Here is an 18,287-nt window from a genome sequence, read left to right as displayed (position 1 = left end):
GCGCGGCGGGGCGGCAGAGCGAGCAGCCATGGCGCGGGCGGGGCGGGCGGCGGCGCGGCGGGGCAGCCCCGGCGCCACCAGTAGCACCGGTACCGCCGCCACCAGCCGCCCCGCACAGCTCCTGTAGCCGCGGCGGGGGCCCCGCGGAGCTGGCGAGCCGGGGCTCGGCGGCGGCAGGCGGCGGCGGCGGCGGCGGCGGGGGGGCTCAGCAGGCGGTGGCCGCCCCGCCGCCCAAGAGGATGAAGAAGCGCAAGGAGCTGAACGCCCTGCTGGGGCTGGCCGCCGACGGGCGCCGCAAGAAGGCCGCCAAGAAGGGCTCCGGGCACCGGCTGCTGCGCACCGAGCCCCCCGCTTCCGACTCGGAGTCGAGCTCCCCCGAGGAGGAGGAGGAGGAGCTGGGGGGGGCGCGGGGCCGCTTCGCCAAGTGAGGGCTGGGGGGGTATGGGGGGATGTGGGGGGGGTGCGGGGCTCTCCCCGGTCTGCCCTGGTGGGGTCGGGGTGTGTGGTGTGAGGGGTGGCGGCGGGGGGGGCGTTTCAGCGAGGTGGCTAAAGTTGAATGTGCTGGGGGTGCTGTCTGTCTCCCTGTGCACCCTCACTTAGAAAACTTCCCCCTTAACTCCTGTCAAGCAAAGCCTGCGTGCCCTTCCCCTCCTCTGACAGATCAGCATTTTAAGTAAAACTTTTCTAGATACTCTTGAATACTCACCGTCAGTTTTCTTTCTCTTACCCAGGGGAGACTATCTGCGATGCTGCAAACTCTGTTACCCGTTATGCGCTTTTGTCATTCTTGCTGCCTGCGTGGTGGCTTGTGTTGGCTTGGTCTGGATGCAGGTAGCTCTCAAGGAGGATCTGGATGTGATAAAAGAGAAATTTCGAACTAGTAAGTATGCGTTCCTATGCTATTTCACATTTGCTTTCGGCAGTAGGAAAAGCTGTAGTTGCCTGCCTGCTTATTCAGAGCAGGAAGACACTAAGACAAACCCTCTGTGACTTTGAAGAGTCCTCTGAACCAAAAATAACGAGGCTGAGCGAATCTAAGGCAGGCATTATGTATTCCTGCCTGCTTGGTACCTCCTGAGGAGCAGGAGTGCTGGATTCGGTGGGACTTTGCTTGTACGTACACTTCTGAAATTCGAGACTTTGGGCTTGGGAGTGCTCCCTTCCAAAGCCACAGTTTAAAACGAAATACAAACTTTTGAAAAGCCCTGTAAAAGTAGTCTGGGCAGTTTTGATGCTTCTTTTCAAATAATATTAATGGAAAGTGATGTTCCCATCCTGAGCTTGTTTAAAAGCCTCTAATACTTGCGGTTGTGCTACTGCGATTTAAATGTTTTTTAGGTATTATGTTTTTTTTGTATATCTTTGGGATGTTTATCTGGCTTTCATTGGCCAAGCTTTGTTCAACTTTTTTGTCTTGTTGGATGTGGCGTGGGGTTGTATCATGTTGAATACTTTGAAATACAGAGTTAACATGAAGCATTTTGCTTGGAGGTCTCAGGTTTCCTCTGTGCATGTAAGATTTTAGTCCTAAAACAACTGCTGCAGTGCAGAGGTGTGACAAATAATAGGACTCGCGTGCAACGTGCTTTTGGGTCTCTATAGCATACCTCTGGATACAGGGTACATTTTGGTGACTTATTTTAGTGGTGTTTAAAATCGTGTATATCGAAAAAGGCGAGGATAAGCTGAGGAGCTGTGTGAAGGGAACAGATGATAGTGAATCCTGAACTTTCCTGTAGTCTGTGGATGCTTCAGGAGGGTTAAGTAGGTATGGTTTGCCTGAAGAGCATCATTGTTGACTGCAGATTTTGTCCTGTGGCTTTGGCCTTAATTTTGGATATATATATATATATATATTTTTGCTTAGGACATGAAAAAGACATTAAAAATAAGGCCAGAGAGTTCTTGAAATTGATCTGAAAAGTACGAGGGCGCTAGGGCTGGAGGTAGGCAGAGGGCTTGATCCGCTAGTAGTGGAAGGAGACACTGAGGAAGCGTTTGCTGTTCTTTGAGGAGCTCTCTGCTGTTGGTGTCCTGGGCTTCCTGTTAGGGCGTGTAACGTTGCTGCCAGGTGGGGAGTAGCTGCGCTGCTAACCAGCTGTCTGCTGAGTTGAAATCTTCTGGCAGGCTACAAGAGAAGGCACTGCTTGTTAGGTCAGCTTTTTAGACTAACTGACACCGAAGCCCTAAAACTAGGCTTAACTGGAGTGCCCAGTTACAGGCACTGCGATGTGGCTCTGAACTTGCTGAGCAGCTCTGCAGCGCCTGTTTTCGTCTAGTTCTGGGCAAGCCACCTGCTGCTCTTCATGGACTGATCTAATTTAAGCAATAGTATCTACTGGCACTGAAAAGTCTGGTGTGATGACACTTGTTGGCTTTGGTGCAGTTAAGTTTCATCACTCCTGTTCTACAGACTTCTTTGTTAAAGAGTTGTTCGCTTGGAGCGCGCTCTCTGACAACCACAGATGGACTTGTTGTCTCCTTACTAGCTGTGATAGAAAACCAGTGCGTCTAATCCTCTGTGTGGTAATAAAATAGTCCCCTACTTCCCTGTTACTGCAATAGCATGCCTAGGAGCTGGACGAGAGTCACGTTGTGAGAGACAGCTTTAAAAACAATATTGACAACAACCAAAAACAGACAGCAAGGATAACCTGGTCCCAAAAGGTAAATTCTACTTTGGTGGAACAGGTGGGTGGAAGGAGGAACAAAGGTGCACGGATCAGTCCTTTGGCTGCTCTGGAAAAAGTCTTCCTCCTCTGAAGGTTCATTGATTTTTGTCTTTTTTTCCCTGGAAGAGCAGATTCCCATGGTGGTACTTGTTCTGCCATCCTTTGAACCAACTATGGTATGAGAGCGTTTTTAAAAATAAGACTTGTGTCTCTAGTACGTTCGGGGTGGGGAGAAGTCATTGTAGTGTTGCCAATTAGTAAGGGTGCTAAGAACGCATATAGTATTTAACCCTCTAGCACTGCAGAAAACTCTTAAGTGGGGTCTTGCTGTACACCGTGAGAGTGGCAAAACAGGCAGTAATCTGTCTGCAAGGGGCTCTGAAGTCTGGGGAGGAGACATCCTGAGTCTGACAGACTGAGTGCGTACATGAAGGTATGCAAACGCATGATCAGCTCTGAGTCTGTTTTGGATGAAATGTACTTCTTAGGGTCTTACTTAACCAGAAGTGTTATTTGGGTCTTGAGTGATCGGTACAGATTACTGCATACCTATAAGTGACTTTAGAATTTGTTTTAAGTGGCTTCTAGAAAACACATGGGTTTCCAGTTCTCTTTAGTCAACTCCTGCATGGGCCAAAAGCACTTCTGAAGGGCAACTCCTCTGGCCCTGTGGGTCATACGTGGGAATTTATTGTTGGAGCTGCCGGATGCACACCATGTAGGTAGCGCTGCTCTCGGCAGTGTGGGGTCTGAAAGCTGGCAGTTTGCTGGGGAGCACTGCAGCATTCCTTCGCAGAGCAGAGGTGCGGGCTTTGGAGAGCCCTGTCACCGCCATCTCAAAACCTTTGCTCACTTGTTCCTCATACCTAGGGATTTAGGATTGCTTAATAGCACTTGCAGCTAAACAGCTTAGTCACTGCAGACCTGGAAGAGCTGCATTTCTCAGGCTCACGAGAACTGGTGAGAGCCACGTTTTCCCCCTTCTGTAGTACCGAGTGCAGTAAGAACTGACTTTATTTCCAAGGCACTTTTTTATCGATTTGTTTACCAACAGATGTTGGCGTGTAAGCATACGCATTTTTTTCAGTTGCCTTTCTGTCACATGGAAGAACTGTAATCACGTTAATCTCTTTGGACTTCACTTCATCGTCAGCAGCCTCTTTGTAGGCTTGAAAAGGGCATCGAGGTTCGTTTCGCATGCCTGCTTTGCCCTGGTACTTTTGGCACTTCTTATTTACGTTTCTGTTACTATCTGGTGTCCCCCCTGTGAAAGTAATGCAAAGTAACTGCACTGAAAAAAGACCTGCTGAGGCTTGCTGGAGTGACAGTGCTGTTGCAAAGTGTTAAATTTAGTACGGTCTTTCTGGATTCTGTCTGCAGACGTTTGTACTCCTAAAAACAAAAATGAGCTGTTCCCAACAAATGCTGAAACCAGAAGTGGCAATAAGCTCCTGCAGAAACTGGTAATGCTGCCTTTGGCTGTTGTAGACCTTGTTGCTTGTAATTTGTTTCTTGCTTATTCAACATCGTTTCCCTGGACTTCTGTTGATTAAATTTAATTTTTTTTCTTTCTTTAGTGGAATCTAATCAAAAGACGTCATTCCAAGAAATTCCTAAACTCAATGAAGATTTGGTGCAGAAGCAAAAGCAGCTAGAACAAATTGAGACTGGAGAACTGGGGCTAAGTAAAATTTGGATAAATATCACGGAGATCAATAAACAGGTGAGAAGAATCACTTTAATTTTATCTTTACAGAAAAAGTAAACCTGCAAGCAGAAAAAAAGCTTGAGTGCCTATGTAACTAAGTGCAGTGGTGAGCGGTTCTCCAAGGACTTCTGTGACCAGGTGCCAAATGTTATTTTGAAAGTTGAAGTAACGTATTCTTCTTAAACAAAAGGAGGTAGAACGTCCAGTTGGACTGGAGACTTGTTGCAAAAAGGAAGAATTATGCAACTGGTGGGAAGGCTTGAGGAGGAATTTCAGGAAACCTAAGAACTGTGCAGTTCTTATTTTCTTGCCAAATAACCGTGATGTTTACGAAAAGAGATTTGACACTTCAAATCTAAGGAGAGTATCTGCAAATGTTTCATGTGCATGGAGTGAAGTTAGCCCGAATCAGTGCGAGTTCATGCTGCTACAAAGGAGCTACAAAGCAGTGCTACAAAGCACTGACGTCTCGTGAATGTAAAATCTGCTAATACACACTTGGAACCTGAGCTGGTGTAAATCTTAGCTCTGTTTACTGTGATAGAACTAAGCCACTTAACGGAAAGCTGTTTCCTCAGCTGATGTATTAGCTCATGCTTCAAACAAAGCATGCAGCAAGGCTCTTACTGAAATTCTTGTCTTGGAGGGTAAAAATTCATACCTGCTCACAGTTAGTGGTATCCAGAGGTACGTGTGGGGCGGCCCTCTCTGATGCTGGGACTTTGGATTAAGTTTTAAAGACAGTTGAGGTGCCTGCTTGGATTGGTTTATTTGCAGTCCCATGCGGCGGTTGAGTGCACTTAAATACGTTTGAAAACTTGACTTGCTTTCTTTAGCACAATATATGTTATTCACAGTTGTTTAGGTGCCTCATTGGACTTTTTTAAAAGGCAATTATTATCTGCACCTGGATGTTAAAACCACTCGGGACATGGTTCCTGCTGGCCCTCAAGTTACTTCAGGGTCTGGTTCCAGTCTCAGCCAGAACTCAGTTATTGTTTTTTTCCGTGAATTGTTGGGATACACTGCTGGGAATTATTTCAGCCAATATTCACAGCTGTGGAGCTAGAGACTCTGTAGGCCAGCTGGTCAAGGTTGGCCTGTTATAGAACTAGGATCTTGCCCCTTTTCTCAGCTTGCAAGACAACTTTAATTTTTAACTAGAAGAAAGTGTGTTTTATCTGTTCTACTTTCTCACTGTCAAGTGTGAGAAGAATGATTCTTCATTTGTTTCAACTGTTGTTGGCTGCAAACTGATCTTAAAGTGCTATTAGTAATTAATGACCAGCTCGTAGGTGTTTGTAATTTGACAGCCTCTTGTGTGGGATGAAAAATTAAGACTTGTAAAATCACTTGTAATCTGGGTAAGAGAGTTGACAGAAACCACTTCTGCAGCAGAAGGTTTGAGTGATATGTGCAAATTCTTTGCCTGTCACTCATTTAGAGAAGTTGCATGGCTTTACTGGGTTTTGCTGGGCAGGTTTGTGATTGCTAAATGCAGAACTAGATGTCTGCTTCCTCTACGTAAAGGTTTCTTGTGCAAGATAAAAACAACAAAAAAAACTTCCTTGGGCAACAACCTGTCCACAAGGGTTGAGTATAAAACGGGCAGGCGGTACACTATGTTTTTCATTGTTTAAAAAAAATTTGCTTCTCCTCCAAGAAGCAGGAGATTTTTTAATATAGCCTTAAGCAGGACCTCTATCCTAGAGACAAGGGTGTTTTTGTGTGTGTATATGTACGTATCTTTTTCTTGTGTCTTATGTTTTGGTGTTACAAATTAAGCCATTAGTATTGGGAAAGGTCAGAATCAGGATTATGTTGGCTGATTGTAAATATTCCTCTTTGTTTTTAGATTTCCCTATTGACCTCAACAGTAAATCATCTCAAAACCAACATAAAGTCCGCTTCTGATCTGATTTATCTTCCTGTCACGGTAGAGAAACTTCAGAAGGCAAGTACTGTACATGTGGCTATCGCTGAATGCGTTGTGTAGTGCTGTGCTGCAGCAGGGCTGTTGGGGACAGCAGTAACAACGGGAGCTACATGAATTGCGTGTGTGAAACAGTGGCTTCTCTGTTGTTTTTAAATCGTGTTTCACATACTTCAGATAGAGTATGGTCCTAAGGTAATGTATGGCAGACTTTTTTATTGTTATTTTTTAAATAAAGAAGGATTTGGCTCTCCCTTTTCGGAGATTCACCTGTTTCTGGTTGTATTATGTTCTCACTTCTTTACCTTGGAGGTTGCTAATCTTCCTAATCTCATTTAAGACGCTTGCAAAAAGTCTGTCTGCAGCTTTACGGTGGTGGTTGCAAATAGGAAGTTAGACTTTTTTTTTTAAATAAGAAATAAATAGAAATTCATTGCTTTCTGGAAACAGTCCTGATAATGAGCAATACAGTACTACATCTGTCTCTGCGTTTGTGGTCTTGAGGCAGGCAGAAGGGAGCAGTGTGCCTGGAACAGTAGTGTGGGAGCTTTCTTGGTGTTCAGCAGTTCAGTGCTTGCACAGTAAAACATACATTGTACTGAGATGTTTTTTTTTTGACAATTCCTTGGAAGACGTGCCCAAATGGCTGACGCAGGCTTACTTATGAAGTGACCTCTGTTAATACAGTGTCTTACTGTCTGCCTTAGCTGAGCCCTCTTTTCCAAAGAACTGGCCTGTTCATTTTGGTAAAAAGAAAGGTTTGTTGAAACTTTCCCAGGTCTTCCATGGCAGTTCTGTTATTTAGAAATAAATATTTATATCGGGCTAACACCTAATGTCAGTCCAGTGCTCCTTGTAGCTTTTACGGGTTTCCACTTCTCCTCATTTCCTATCCCTACAAAGTTCATGCATAATCAACAAGCTGGTCATATGCAAAATAATTAGTGTGGTTTGGCTGGTCAGTTCTGCTAGGAGTTCTTTTTCTGGGGGGAATATAAAGCTGTTTCTAATCTGCTGGTAGGAGCATGCTGGATTTTCACTGCGTTATGTCAGAAGTCGTAAAGAAGTACTTGAAGTCTAGAACCCGCACCTAATTTATTTATGTAATAACCTTGGTGTGATCTTGTTGCCTTTACTACAGTACTGTCAGGACAAACTGTTAGGGCCAACAAGTTTCAGCTCGCAGTGAGCTCCCGAACAGCAGGGCTTCTTGTTGAAATAAGCCCGCGTTTGGTCACACTTTGTGGAAAATCAAAGACCTTGCATACAGTGCTGGGAACTTTCAGGGTTCCTTTCAGTCTCTGCTGTTGAATTGAAGTAAGGTGCTAGATGTGGCATCTGTTTCCTCTTCTCTCTTGGTGCCACCTTTGCTTGCATGTACGTTTCAGAAGGTTGATGGTATAAAAACAGAGCTGGAATCCTTCTAGGAAGTATGTTTTGAGCATAGAAAAACTATTCTGAAGTTTAAATACAACAATTTTAATGTTTTTTTTTCAGTGTCATGTTAATGAAGAGCAATAGTTTTCAAAGCTCAGACTTCTTTTAGACCTCTGGCTGTGTGCATGCTGCAGTACCTTCTGTCAGACGGGAGAACTTAGTGGGTATAGGTGGGTGGCCTGGTTTTTGATAGGTCTAGAGAAAACGTCTTGCTCAACTATCTGTTGCAATCCCCTGTATTTGGAATCACCTGCCTTTTTTTTTTTTTTTGAAGGAAGGGCTGCTATTGGAATTAAATTTATTTTTTTAAGCCCTCTTTCATCAAATCATCCTGCAAACAGGGAGCTGCTTGCTGATCTTAGTCCTGAAGGGTTACTGAGGGAGTTGCTCATGAGCAGGGGCTTGTGTTCTGACTGATGAAAGGTGCTAAGAGTGTTCTGAGGTCCTCCAAGGCAGGGAGATTGTTCAGACTTGCAAAAAGAAAGAAGTGGAGGATGGTTTGTGTGGATATCATTTGGATATACTCTGGGTAGCCGTGGTGTCACTCATGTGCCATAAGGACTTGTGAATGTAATGGGCTCATAGGGAGAGGGGATTTTTAGATGGGTTTTATTTGTTTTGATCATTGAAGAAAGTATTCAAAATGGAATGAGAAGCATAGGGGAGAGCTCTGTCCTATTACATCAGTGTTTGTGTCCTATCTGACACTTTGACTCTGCTATGGAACTATGCCATCAGCTAGTAAAACATCAGTGCAGCTTTTCAGAATGGTTTCTGAAGTCTGGATGTAGGGGGAGTGCAAATAGGTGACGGGGGAATGAGAGTGCAGTAGTCAGAAGCAGAGGTGGCTGTCACAGCATGCTGGCTGTACCTGTGGAATTCATGCGGGCTTTCCTGATGCTTCAGAGCTGTTCTTTCATTTAAAAAAAAAGCAGTACTTGGAAATCTAGACAACAGCCTTTGGCAGACCAGTTTTGCAGCACGACGTGTCTGACAGGTAGGCCTTGAAGTCAATTAAGGCAGGGTAAATAGATGATGTCAGCATCCTTGTGTTTAATACAAATACTCTACGCAGAGAGGAAGACAGATTTCTTCATCTCAGGACTTTTTTAATGCCAGAACCTTTGCATTGCTCTGGGAGTAGTAAGCCTGTAATTTTGGTCATCTAGCTTAAGCTGTCATGGTATAGGGGGTGTGTGCATTTTATTGGCCCTGAGATGCCCTGGGTATGGTTTGCTGTTTTGCCTGTGAAGGAAGTTCTGCATCCTCCAAGCTCGACTGCCTGTTTTTGTGGCAGCCTGCCTGCTGTTTCGTTAACAAAACACTGTGTTTAGCAAATGGAAACGTTGGAACAATGCAGTTGAGGCAGGCTGAGATTTTTGTCTTACTCTTTTCTTCCAGACTGTGGCGAACATAGGTAGCACTCTTACCAGCGTTTCTCATGATGTTGAAAACATACAGACAGCTATTGAAGAATACAAGAAATCCATAGAAGTACTCCAGAATGAAGTGGTAAGAAAATGCGCTGATTGAACTCTGTGTAAAGTTTACCTGCCTAATATAAAACAAGCCTAAGAACTCTTAAGTTCTTGTTCTACATCTTTGAAACACTTTCTAGGTCTCAGTAGGTGCAGGCCGATGCATTAATATACTGACCTTGTTATCCTGCGTAGCATCTCCTACGTGGTCCCAAGTATGTGTTTTCCTAGAGCCAGAATAGTTGCTTCCTACTGTATTTTCTGTCCTGCAGATTTTTACTTGCTGCTACACAAATGTGGAGCCTTGGGAATCTTTCCTGCTGTGTGATACAGAGTACTGCTTATGGTGTAACTCTCTGCACCATGTCTTAAGAATGGTATGGTGAAAGTGTCGAGAAAATTGAATTAAGGATGTGTGTGAGAATAAAATTACTGACCATATTTACCAGAAACTGTTCGCTGTATTTACACTGACCTCTCTTGCTTGGGAAGTGGAAATTTTCTAGTGGAAAAAGAGTCAACAAATATTTTTTCAGTTAGAATGCAATACAGCATTACTTTGAATAATTCCTTTTTCTCCTGCAAATATTCTCATTAGACGCCTTTTGAAACTTAATTTAGTTAGTGGGTACTGCAGAAACTTTATAGGTGTAGCCTGTGTAGCAGTGGTGAAATGTGTCTCATAAGACTGTGTTAAAGGAGAATACCTAGTTGGAGTGTTTAATAACAAACAAAAACAACCCCAAACCCATACTTGGATCCTCAGTGTTTGAAACAGAAAACTGTGTTAGTCTGGTTAAGATACTGCTTGCACGAGTGACACTAATTATAACAAAACATCCTTACCTACATTCTGCCAGTTCTTAAAAGCTTCGTATTTTCTAAGAGCTTTTGGTAACATAATTTTCTGCTTCTTTCCTTAGAAGGAATTGAAACAGCTAACTTCATTTCCTTCCACTGTTCTGCCAAGGACTGAGAGAAATCAGACAGAAAATTGCAAACAGGTATTTTTCTCCCTTGCGTATTGAATATTGGTACAAGTGGTACTTAACGTTTTTGTGTGTTTTACAATATTGTAGCGTAAAAAAGTATGGTTTTATGAAGGCAAAATACAGATGGCATAATTCAAAACCAAGTGTAAGATAATTTTACTGTAGTTTGTTCCTGTGCATGTGCAAACACGAAAGTATTCTAGCCTGAGAGTACCTTTTTTCTTTTGGTGTGTTTTAACTGGGTGAGGAGTAGAACGTCTGAAATGGAATATCAAACAAGTTACAGTGTACTTTGCTCATGTAAATTTAAATGATTTAAAGGCTTTTTATTGAACGGATTTTATGGCAGGTACTTGCCAATCTGAGCAAATCTGGGAGTGGCATGTGTTGAGTCACCCTCAATGTAATGAAGTGTGGAAAGTGGGGATTAAAAAAATAAAAAGGTGATTAGCCAAAATGGCCTGTAATGGAATTACTGCATTTATTTGTATTTAATACAATTATTATATTCCTCAAACTGAATCTTATGTATAAATACCAGCTTCTTAGAGTGACCCTCTGGCTACCCAGAGTATATCCAAAAATAATTGGTGTAGTTACCAGGCTTGCTCTGGAAAACTAGATGAATAGGCTTTGTGTGTTTGCTGGCACAGCTGAATTGATTACATTAGCAACAAAGCAGTTAGCCCTGAGGAAAATCTCAGTTTCAAACTTTGAAAGCTGGAATAACTTTCTGGAAGCTTCCAGTTGAATGTTTTCAGCATTTCTGTGGAGAGCCAACCTGAAGCCTTCCTGGTTAAACTGAGTCAGTCACCATGTTGTTAATAGCAAGAGCGCTGCAGAAGCGAAGTAAACTGCCGTGTTCTGACTTTTTTATATTTCAGGAAAGCCAGTCACTCCATGCAGCTTTGGAGGAGCTAAATAATTCTGTAGTGGCGTACCAGAAGTTGAATGATATCAAGCTTCTAAATGTGGATTCAGCCATCGGTAACCTCAGCCGGAGGGTTACGCTGTTGGAAAACTCTCCCGTTGCTGTGAATAAACTGGACAAAAGAGACAACTTGTCTACCAGTGTGGTAAGCGTGACTGTGGGTGTCTACTAATTTCAGTTCTTTCTACGCAGGGCATTTGTAGCTTTTTAAGGCCCAACTAAAGAAGTGAGAGTAAAACTTGAGAGGCTTAGGATTTCATTTAAAAAAGCTGGAATTTGATTATCTGATCAGAAATATGTAACTTAATGACCACTTCAAAGAAACTCCTATCTTCTTCCCTTCAGAATCTGCAGAAGAATGTCCTAAACATTTTGATGTTTAAGACTTAGTTGCTTAATGGGATGGGATTCCCAAACCTCTTAAACTATGTTTGGGCAAGCCTCTCCGGCATATAGGGCATCTGTCAAGACCACCAGGAAGTTAGGTGGGCTTCTGGATTGTTCATCTGTACTTAAATGCTCAAAAAAGCATTTAAATATGTTCACAGATCTTTCCAATGCCTTCTGTAGGCTGTGCTGAGTCCAGACTCTATGAACATGTTTTGTATACTGAACAGCAAGAAACATGCTGACACTGCTGTGGTAAATTATATCATTCACTGTCTTGATATTTATTCTAGCTTGTACTTGTCCTGTTTTTATCCTGCTTTGTGCCTGGCATATTTGAAGGAAAGAAACTTTATTACAGAAAATTAATGTAAATTAAAAATAAGTACGTGTGTACACTCAGCTCTCCTCCATTTTCACTCTAGGGGAATGATACAACTACCTCTCTAAAAGTGGAAAATGAAGATCAACTAGATAATGAAACACATTCAAATAAAGAACTGAAGGTAAAGTAAGGAAACGCAAACTATACTGGGTTAGTAAACCCCGTCATTGTCTTAACATCATGTTTTAAATGAGACTTGAGAAAAGATCTGCAAGTAGGCTTATCTGACCCAGTTTCTTTTAAAAGTACAGTGTAGAAGGACAGTTTACCCACCCCATTTTGGGGACAGGACGTGAATTAGGATGGAAGAAAAGTTGTGATAAAGTTTTGTTGTTCTGACTATGGGATAACACAGCAGAGCTGCTGTAATATCCTTTCGTGCAGCTGAAAGTCTTTCAGACCATGGTCCAGTGCAGTGAGGGACTTTGGCAGCTGGCTCAGTTTGAGTTCCCATTGTCATGCCCTCAGCAAAGCTGTCCCAGCTATTGTAGGTTCACTTCGTAAATGGTGTTATGACATTTTTCCGTGTGTAAAAACTTTCTTGGGCTATGTTTATCCTTAATAAATATAGTGCATCATAGGGGAAATCATGAAAGGGTGAGAGGACGGAATTCAAGAAGACTGTGCAGTGCTGCCCAGGCCTGCACAGTCCCTGTTTGTCCTCTAACTTCAGAGCTGTAGCCTCAGGAGCTAACAGCCAAAATTTGACTTAGAGAAACTTTGTAGTAGTGGAGTCCACATATTGATGAAAGTCTTCTCTCAGTAATGACCGAATAACTGACTGTGAGCAAGTTTAACAGACTTAACTGAACGGCCAAGTTGTGGGTTAGGGATGAGGGGTAGTGCTAAAGTTACTTTGCACATTCTGGCAAGGAGGCAGATGAGTGAACTGACTACGCTGTCATGTCAGGCTTGGATTGATGTGAACGCAACCTGTAATCTGTAATTTTATCATAAAAGAGCAGAAGAGATCCAGACTAAAAAATGTGATGGTTGACAGTGATATAGTAATTCCTACCTGAAAGTAGTCAATGCTGCAAACAAACATTTGAAACAATTATGTAATTCAATTAATGTATAAATGTTCATTCCAAGGACATTTGTTGACTTTCTGTATTATCATTTGTGAGTATCTTACTCATTTGTATAAGAAATATAGAAATGTCACGTTATTTTGAAATTGGTGTCTGCAAAATACTTGCCTACTTCTTGGGTTGAGGTACTGATTCTATTTCTTCTTATAGAATGTGTGAATTTACTCCTGAAGTTTCTCCACCGCTTTTTTTGAAAATGATAGTGATCAAGTTTTTAAATGATTAGGTCATTCAAAAGTACTTGGATGTTTTAAGTGAATTCTTGTTCTGATCTCCTCTGTCTATTGAAGAGGGTGCTTTTTAAGAAAATTATTTTCAACATGTGCAGGAACCAGGAACCAGAGATTCTCAGGTATTAAAACTAAGAGAGAAGCTTCAGCTGATCAGTGCTCTCACAAGCAAGCCAGAAGATGACCGTCCCATTGAGGCATCAAAGAATGGTAAGAATGTTGTGCAAGAGTAATCCATAAAGGTTAAGGTTCCTGGTGTAATTAAAAGAATAAGTAATGAAGGTGAATAAGTTATACAGCTTTCCTAAGATTTTTGGTGAAGATGAGTTCAGTCAGGCAGAAAACGGGTCTAAGACGTAGAAAATGACATGTGAATACAAAAGTTTCCTTAGCAACTTTCCAGCAGTTGCTGTTATGGAAGTAGACAATGATACATCCCCAGAGAAGGGAGGAGATGGTAAAAGCAGCTCAGGTGGGCTGATACAGATTGAATTACTAAAGTTTGTTCATTGCTTTCAGAATAGGAAGTAGAAAGCATTTGCCAGCCAGTCATTCTGTGTTTGAGGTTTACAAATATACATCCACGAGTACAGCGTGAAAGGTTAAAGCTGTATAACTGTCCAAAAATAAGCCTTCATTCCTTCTGTTCTTCTACTTTTGGTAAAAGTGGATAACACTACTATATCCTGAAACAATTTTGCACTATTCTTAGCCCATATAGCATGTGTGATGTAAAAAATCTTTGAATTAGTTCTACTGGCTTTTTCCTGTTTGTTTCTGCTGACTAATTCTGTGGAAATAATAAGACTAACAGAAATTGTTTTGCAACAGTTGAAAGTAGTTCGAGTACTACGGCAAAGCCCACAGACCTTTCAAGGCTGACTTCAAGGTCAGCTGATGACAACACAGAGAAGAATGGACAGCTGAGACATCTGTCCTTGCCAGAAATTTCCAGCATAGAAGGTGTGTGCTTTCTAGGCTGACCTTTTCTTTTTGTAAATATTTCATGCGAATGTTCAGGGGACATTAAGTGTAGCTGGAATTATGTTAGTGTCTGGACAATCTGTGAGAAGTTCGGTCAAGTTGAAAAGGTTGAAAACCACAGATTTAACAGAGAGAAAAGAATAGCATATAAAAGAAATGGGGATTTAAACAGGCGCGTGCATTAAGGTCAGTGATGTGTTCTGTGTGCCAAAGTATTGTGCCAAGTGCCCAACAGATTGGGAGAGTAGTCAAGGGCAGAGCTAGGGTGCTGAAGGAAAACGAAGTAGGTGTGAATGTGCACGTTGTTTTCTTTTTCCTCTTCGATTCTTTTTTTTTTCTCCCTTTAAGAGAATGCTGCCTGGTGGAATGAATGGCTTCTGGATCTTGCTGTTCAATCTCTTCAGCTACTGAAAGGGCATTGCTTTGCTTCAGGAAATGAATAGGCACTTTTCCCTTTATATGATCCGTGCTGTTGGTATAGCAACAGTCATTCAGAGCTTGCTTTTGTGGAAGATAACTGCATCTCTGTGCAGTGGGTAATGGTAGAATGGGCTATTAGATGTGGCTAGAAATGGGGATTTTTTTTAAAAGACTTATTGTAATTTAATTCAGAAATGTTGATGTTCGTGCTTTTTACTTCTGAACTGTTACTGACGCTTATGACAATACAGAAGGCAAGCTGTGTATTTGGGGATGTTTTACTTAATTACTAGGTAGTAACACATAATGCAGTAAAACTGGAAGAGTAACTTACACAGTATTCCTGTGTACTTCAAAGAATTACTTCTAAATCATTGTTCTCTTTGCAGATCTTCAGAATTTGTTTGAAAAAGCACCTGAAGATGCTGACGGAAAACTGTCTTTTGAAGATCTTCAAAAGCTGCTTGGCTCTATAGCCCAGGATTCAGAGATCTTTAAGAAATTTGACACAGATGGAGATGAGAAATACTCATTACAAGAACTGAGACTAGCTTTAGGTATATAGGAGATACATATATTTAGAAATGTGATATTGATGGACGCTACTGTAGCTAAAGGAAACTACGGGATATGAAAAAAACTATCTGCACTTTCCCAGTGTTTTACTGATCTTTGGAGTGAAATTACTGTACACATTGCCACCTTTTTTTTTCTTTTATTGAAAACAAATTACAAGTTTAGATGTCGACAGGACATAATATTGGGACTGTTAAAATCCAGAAAATTCCCACACTTGTTTAGATGCATTTGTTGGTCATTCTTTCCGAGGGAGTTCTTGTTTTTAATTTAAAATACAAAAATAAAACTATGGTTTTATATTTCACTGAAATTTGCCTTAAATTAGAGAGTTGCACTTTATGTAAAGCAGAAAGAGATCTGTCTTGTAAAGATGGGCTTTCTCTGCTTGTAAATATTTGAAATAGAGTAAATTATGCATATTTAAGGGGAGGTTTGTGTCAGGGGCTGCGTTGGTAGTAAACTTTATAATGGGAGATTTGGCTAAAAGGCGTAGTTGAGAGCTTTAACTAAAATTCTAGTTTTGACTAAGTATATCCATGAATGAGTTTGGACTCAGGCGGAGGAAGGAAGGAGTGGTAAACTATGTCCATCTATAGCAGGACTTACTTTTAGAGGGAAGAGTTGAATGTGTTTTTCTATCGTGAGCCTACAGGAGCAATTGCCTACCAAGTGCTTGGGTTTTCACTCCAGCATTCTTTTAGCTTTGCTGTATTGCATCCAGATTACATTTTGTGAGATGAGCCTATCTTTTTTTTGTTTGTTTGTTTGTTTTTAAAAAAAAAAAAAAAGCTACTGAATAACAGATACCTAAGAGGTAAAAGTCTGCAATGCAGCCTGCTGAGTAGCACCTGAACAGTTCATACCCCTGCACGCTGTGCAGGGAGCAGTCAGAGGTGTGTTGAGTCTCGCTGACTGGTCACCAGAGATCTTGTGAATGAGGTTGCCAATGCTGCTGGCTTCTTCCACCCGCTGTTGGTGGGGTCACTGATGAAGAGCCCTGAGTAAGGCTCCTTGTCAGTAGGATTGTGAGTAGGTGGGAGCGGCCTGGAGTAGAACTTGTGGGTTGTTTTCTGTCTAATGTGCATGTGATTGCTTCTTGGTACCTAACTTTTGTCTTTGTCAAAAAAGGATGTACAAGGCAGGACAGGATTGTATAATCACATCAGTGCTCTCTACTGATGAGTGCTTTTTAAATGAGGTTTCACTAGGATAGAGGAATTTCAAGGTGTGTTTATACTAGTGGATGTAAACACTGTGTTTATAACCTTCTTGAATGTAAAAAGAAAAAATAAAATGGAGAAGGGATTCTTTTGCAGGCCAGGTAAGAGCCACATCAGGTGATTTTGCTCACAGTATCACTGATCTTGTTGGGAGTCTTTTTGCATGATTAGTGAATTGAAATTACCCACCTCACAGAAACATCAGTTTATGTGGAAGTCAGTTGATAACTGTTGAATTTTGTGTAACTTTGGATTGGATGTTTATAGTTTTATTAATAATTGTATTCTGGAAGTGTGTATCAGTGAAGGAATGCGCAAAATGAAACCCTTTTATTCATTGCTTAGGCTTCTTTCACTGTTGCTCTTCTGTCCTATTTGGGTAATGCAGACGTGACCCGCTAAGGAGATGCTTTTGATGTGACATTTTAAAACACAGTATTTAAAAACAAATTAAAACCAACCAACCTTGGCTTTATGAGGACAAGAAGCTAATATCTGCTTCTTGCAGCTTCCCATACTCTTTTATACACTTATATATAATTCCTTAACCAAATAATAAAAAAAAAAGCAATAAAATGTAACCGTTCTGGTATTTTATTTGTACATAGTGTATCATAGCCATATGCCAGAGTTTGCAAAATATTTTTGGAAATTTGATTTGTATGAAAACTACCTTAAATTATAAGGGATTATTGTGCTGCCGTGCGAATCTACCAGTGTTTTGTTTTGATACAGTCTGCTTTACTTTTGGAAGGCTTTTCAACAGCAATAGTGAAATTTGTCAGCTGAGCTTGTCTTGAGAATAGCGTGTGCTGCTCCAGACACTGGTGTCTTGTGTACGTGGCCAGGGAACTGAGTCGCAATTGATAAGCAATTGGCATTCAGGCACAGCTGTTCAGTGGTGCTGCTTAACTTGCATGTCAAGAGCATGGTCAGTTGCTAATTGCTGTAGTCACTGCAGTGTAGGATGGACTTGTGCTTTGAGTTTAATGAACCATGACCATCCGGGAGTGCAGCAGTAGCTTTTGCTCGACCTAGACTAGCCGGCAGCTCTTTGTTGCAGCCTCAGAGCGTGGTGCCGTGATCCCTTCAGGTTTTCTGCCATGTCTCCAGTCTCCATCCCGCATGCTTCTCGCTGCAGGATTCTCTGCTCTCGTGTGTTTGTGCTGCAGGTGGCAGAGGGCACAGAAGTCAGGGACAAAGAACGCACCTGTCTGGATCTGTGCTGGCAGTGAGGAGCTGGTGGGACGTTTGTGGCTTCACGTTGTGGTCCTAGGAGCCCCAAAACCTTTGGCCTGCCCTTGGGTAGCAAGTGCTGGAGGGACAAGGTCTGAAATCAAGAGGTGACGTGATGGCAGTGGGCACGTTAGGGATAATTTAGGACTCGGGGGAGTGAGCAGGAGACGTGACTTGGTGTTGGATGGTCTGAGAGGATCATGGTGCTGTCACGAGCGTGTCCCCGTCCCTGGCACAAGGCATGGCGAGGGACGAGGCCAGCGCGGTGCTGAGGGACAGGCTGCTCGCAGGTGACAGCAGGAGCGCGGTGACGCTCCTGAGATGCTCTGTGACGCTCGGTGTCATTTCCAGCTTGTAATCTTTCTATATTTTCGGTGACTCCTGTGTCGGGACCACTTTGTATCTTCACTTTGCCAAGTTTCGCTGCTGCCCTGTACCCGTTTCGGAAACGTGTAGCGGCTTTACGGGTCCGCGCGAGCTGGCTGAACCCCCACACCCGTTACCGTGTGCCGCGGCTTTGATTTACCTCAATAAAAGCTCGTTTTTAGCCTGCGTGTCTCTCTCCCGGCTTCTGTGGCGCTGCTCCTCGGCGGAACGGAAC

The 18,287-nt window shown here is 42.4% G+C and overlaps 1 protein-coding gene across 3 annotated transcripts; it reads left to right on the top strand.

The window, feature by feature from the left end:
- Window positions 1-86: 86 nt before the first annotated feature.
- EFCAB14 (EF-hand calcium binding domain 14) lies at window positions 87-18,238 on the top strand. 3 transcript variants are annotated; one of them, XM_067001746.1, is made up of 11 exons: window positions 87-424; window positions 732-880; window positions 4,250-4,395; window positions 6,236-6,334; window positions 9,152-9,262; window positions 10,155-10,232; window positions 11,105-11,296; window positions 11,964-12,044; window positions 13,346-13,457; window positions 14,076-14,210; window positions 15,041-18,238. In XM_067001746.1, exons 1-11 carry the CDS (start codon window positions 240-242, stop codon window positions 15,214-15,216), a joined length of 1,464 nt encoding a protein of 487 aa, XP_066857847.1. In that variant the 5' UTR covers window positions 87-239; the 3' UTR covers window positions 15,217-18,238. The 3 variants fall into 3 exon arrangements, with proteins under 3 accessions (XP_066857847.1, XP_066857846.1, XP_066857845.1); XM_067001745.1 differs by having other exon boundaries at window positions 10,152-10,232; window positions 14,079-14,210; XM_067001744.1 differs by having other exon boundaries at window positions 10,152-10,232.
- Window positions 18,239-18,287: the final 49 nt, after the last annotated feature.

This window comes from Anser cygnoides, chromosome 8 (genome assembly GCF_040182565.1).
Source record: "Anser cygnoides isolate HZ-2024a breed goose chromosome 8, Taihu_goose_T2T_genome, whole genome shotgun sequence".
Taxonomy (NCBI): Eukaryota; Metazoa; Chordata; class Aves; order Anseriformes; family Anatidae; genus Anser; species Anser cygnoides.
The sequence above is the reverse complement of the archived record's forward strand: the minus strand, read 5'-3'. Positions and strand labels throughout refer to the sequence as shown.

Coding starts and splice junctions, on each gene's coding strand:
- EFCAB14 (XM_067001744.1), top strand. CDS start 240: ATGAAGAAGCGCAAGGAGCTGAACGCCCTGCTGGGGCTGGCCGCCGAC. Junction 11,297..11,963: donor ACAACTTGTCTACCAGTGTG/GTAAGCGTGACT, acceptor TTTTCACTCTAG/GGGAATGATACAACTACCTC. Junction 12,045..13,345: donor ATTCAAATAAAGAACTGAAG/GTAAAGTAAGGA, acceptor CAACATGTGCAG/GAACCAGGAACCAGAGATTC.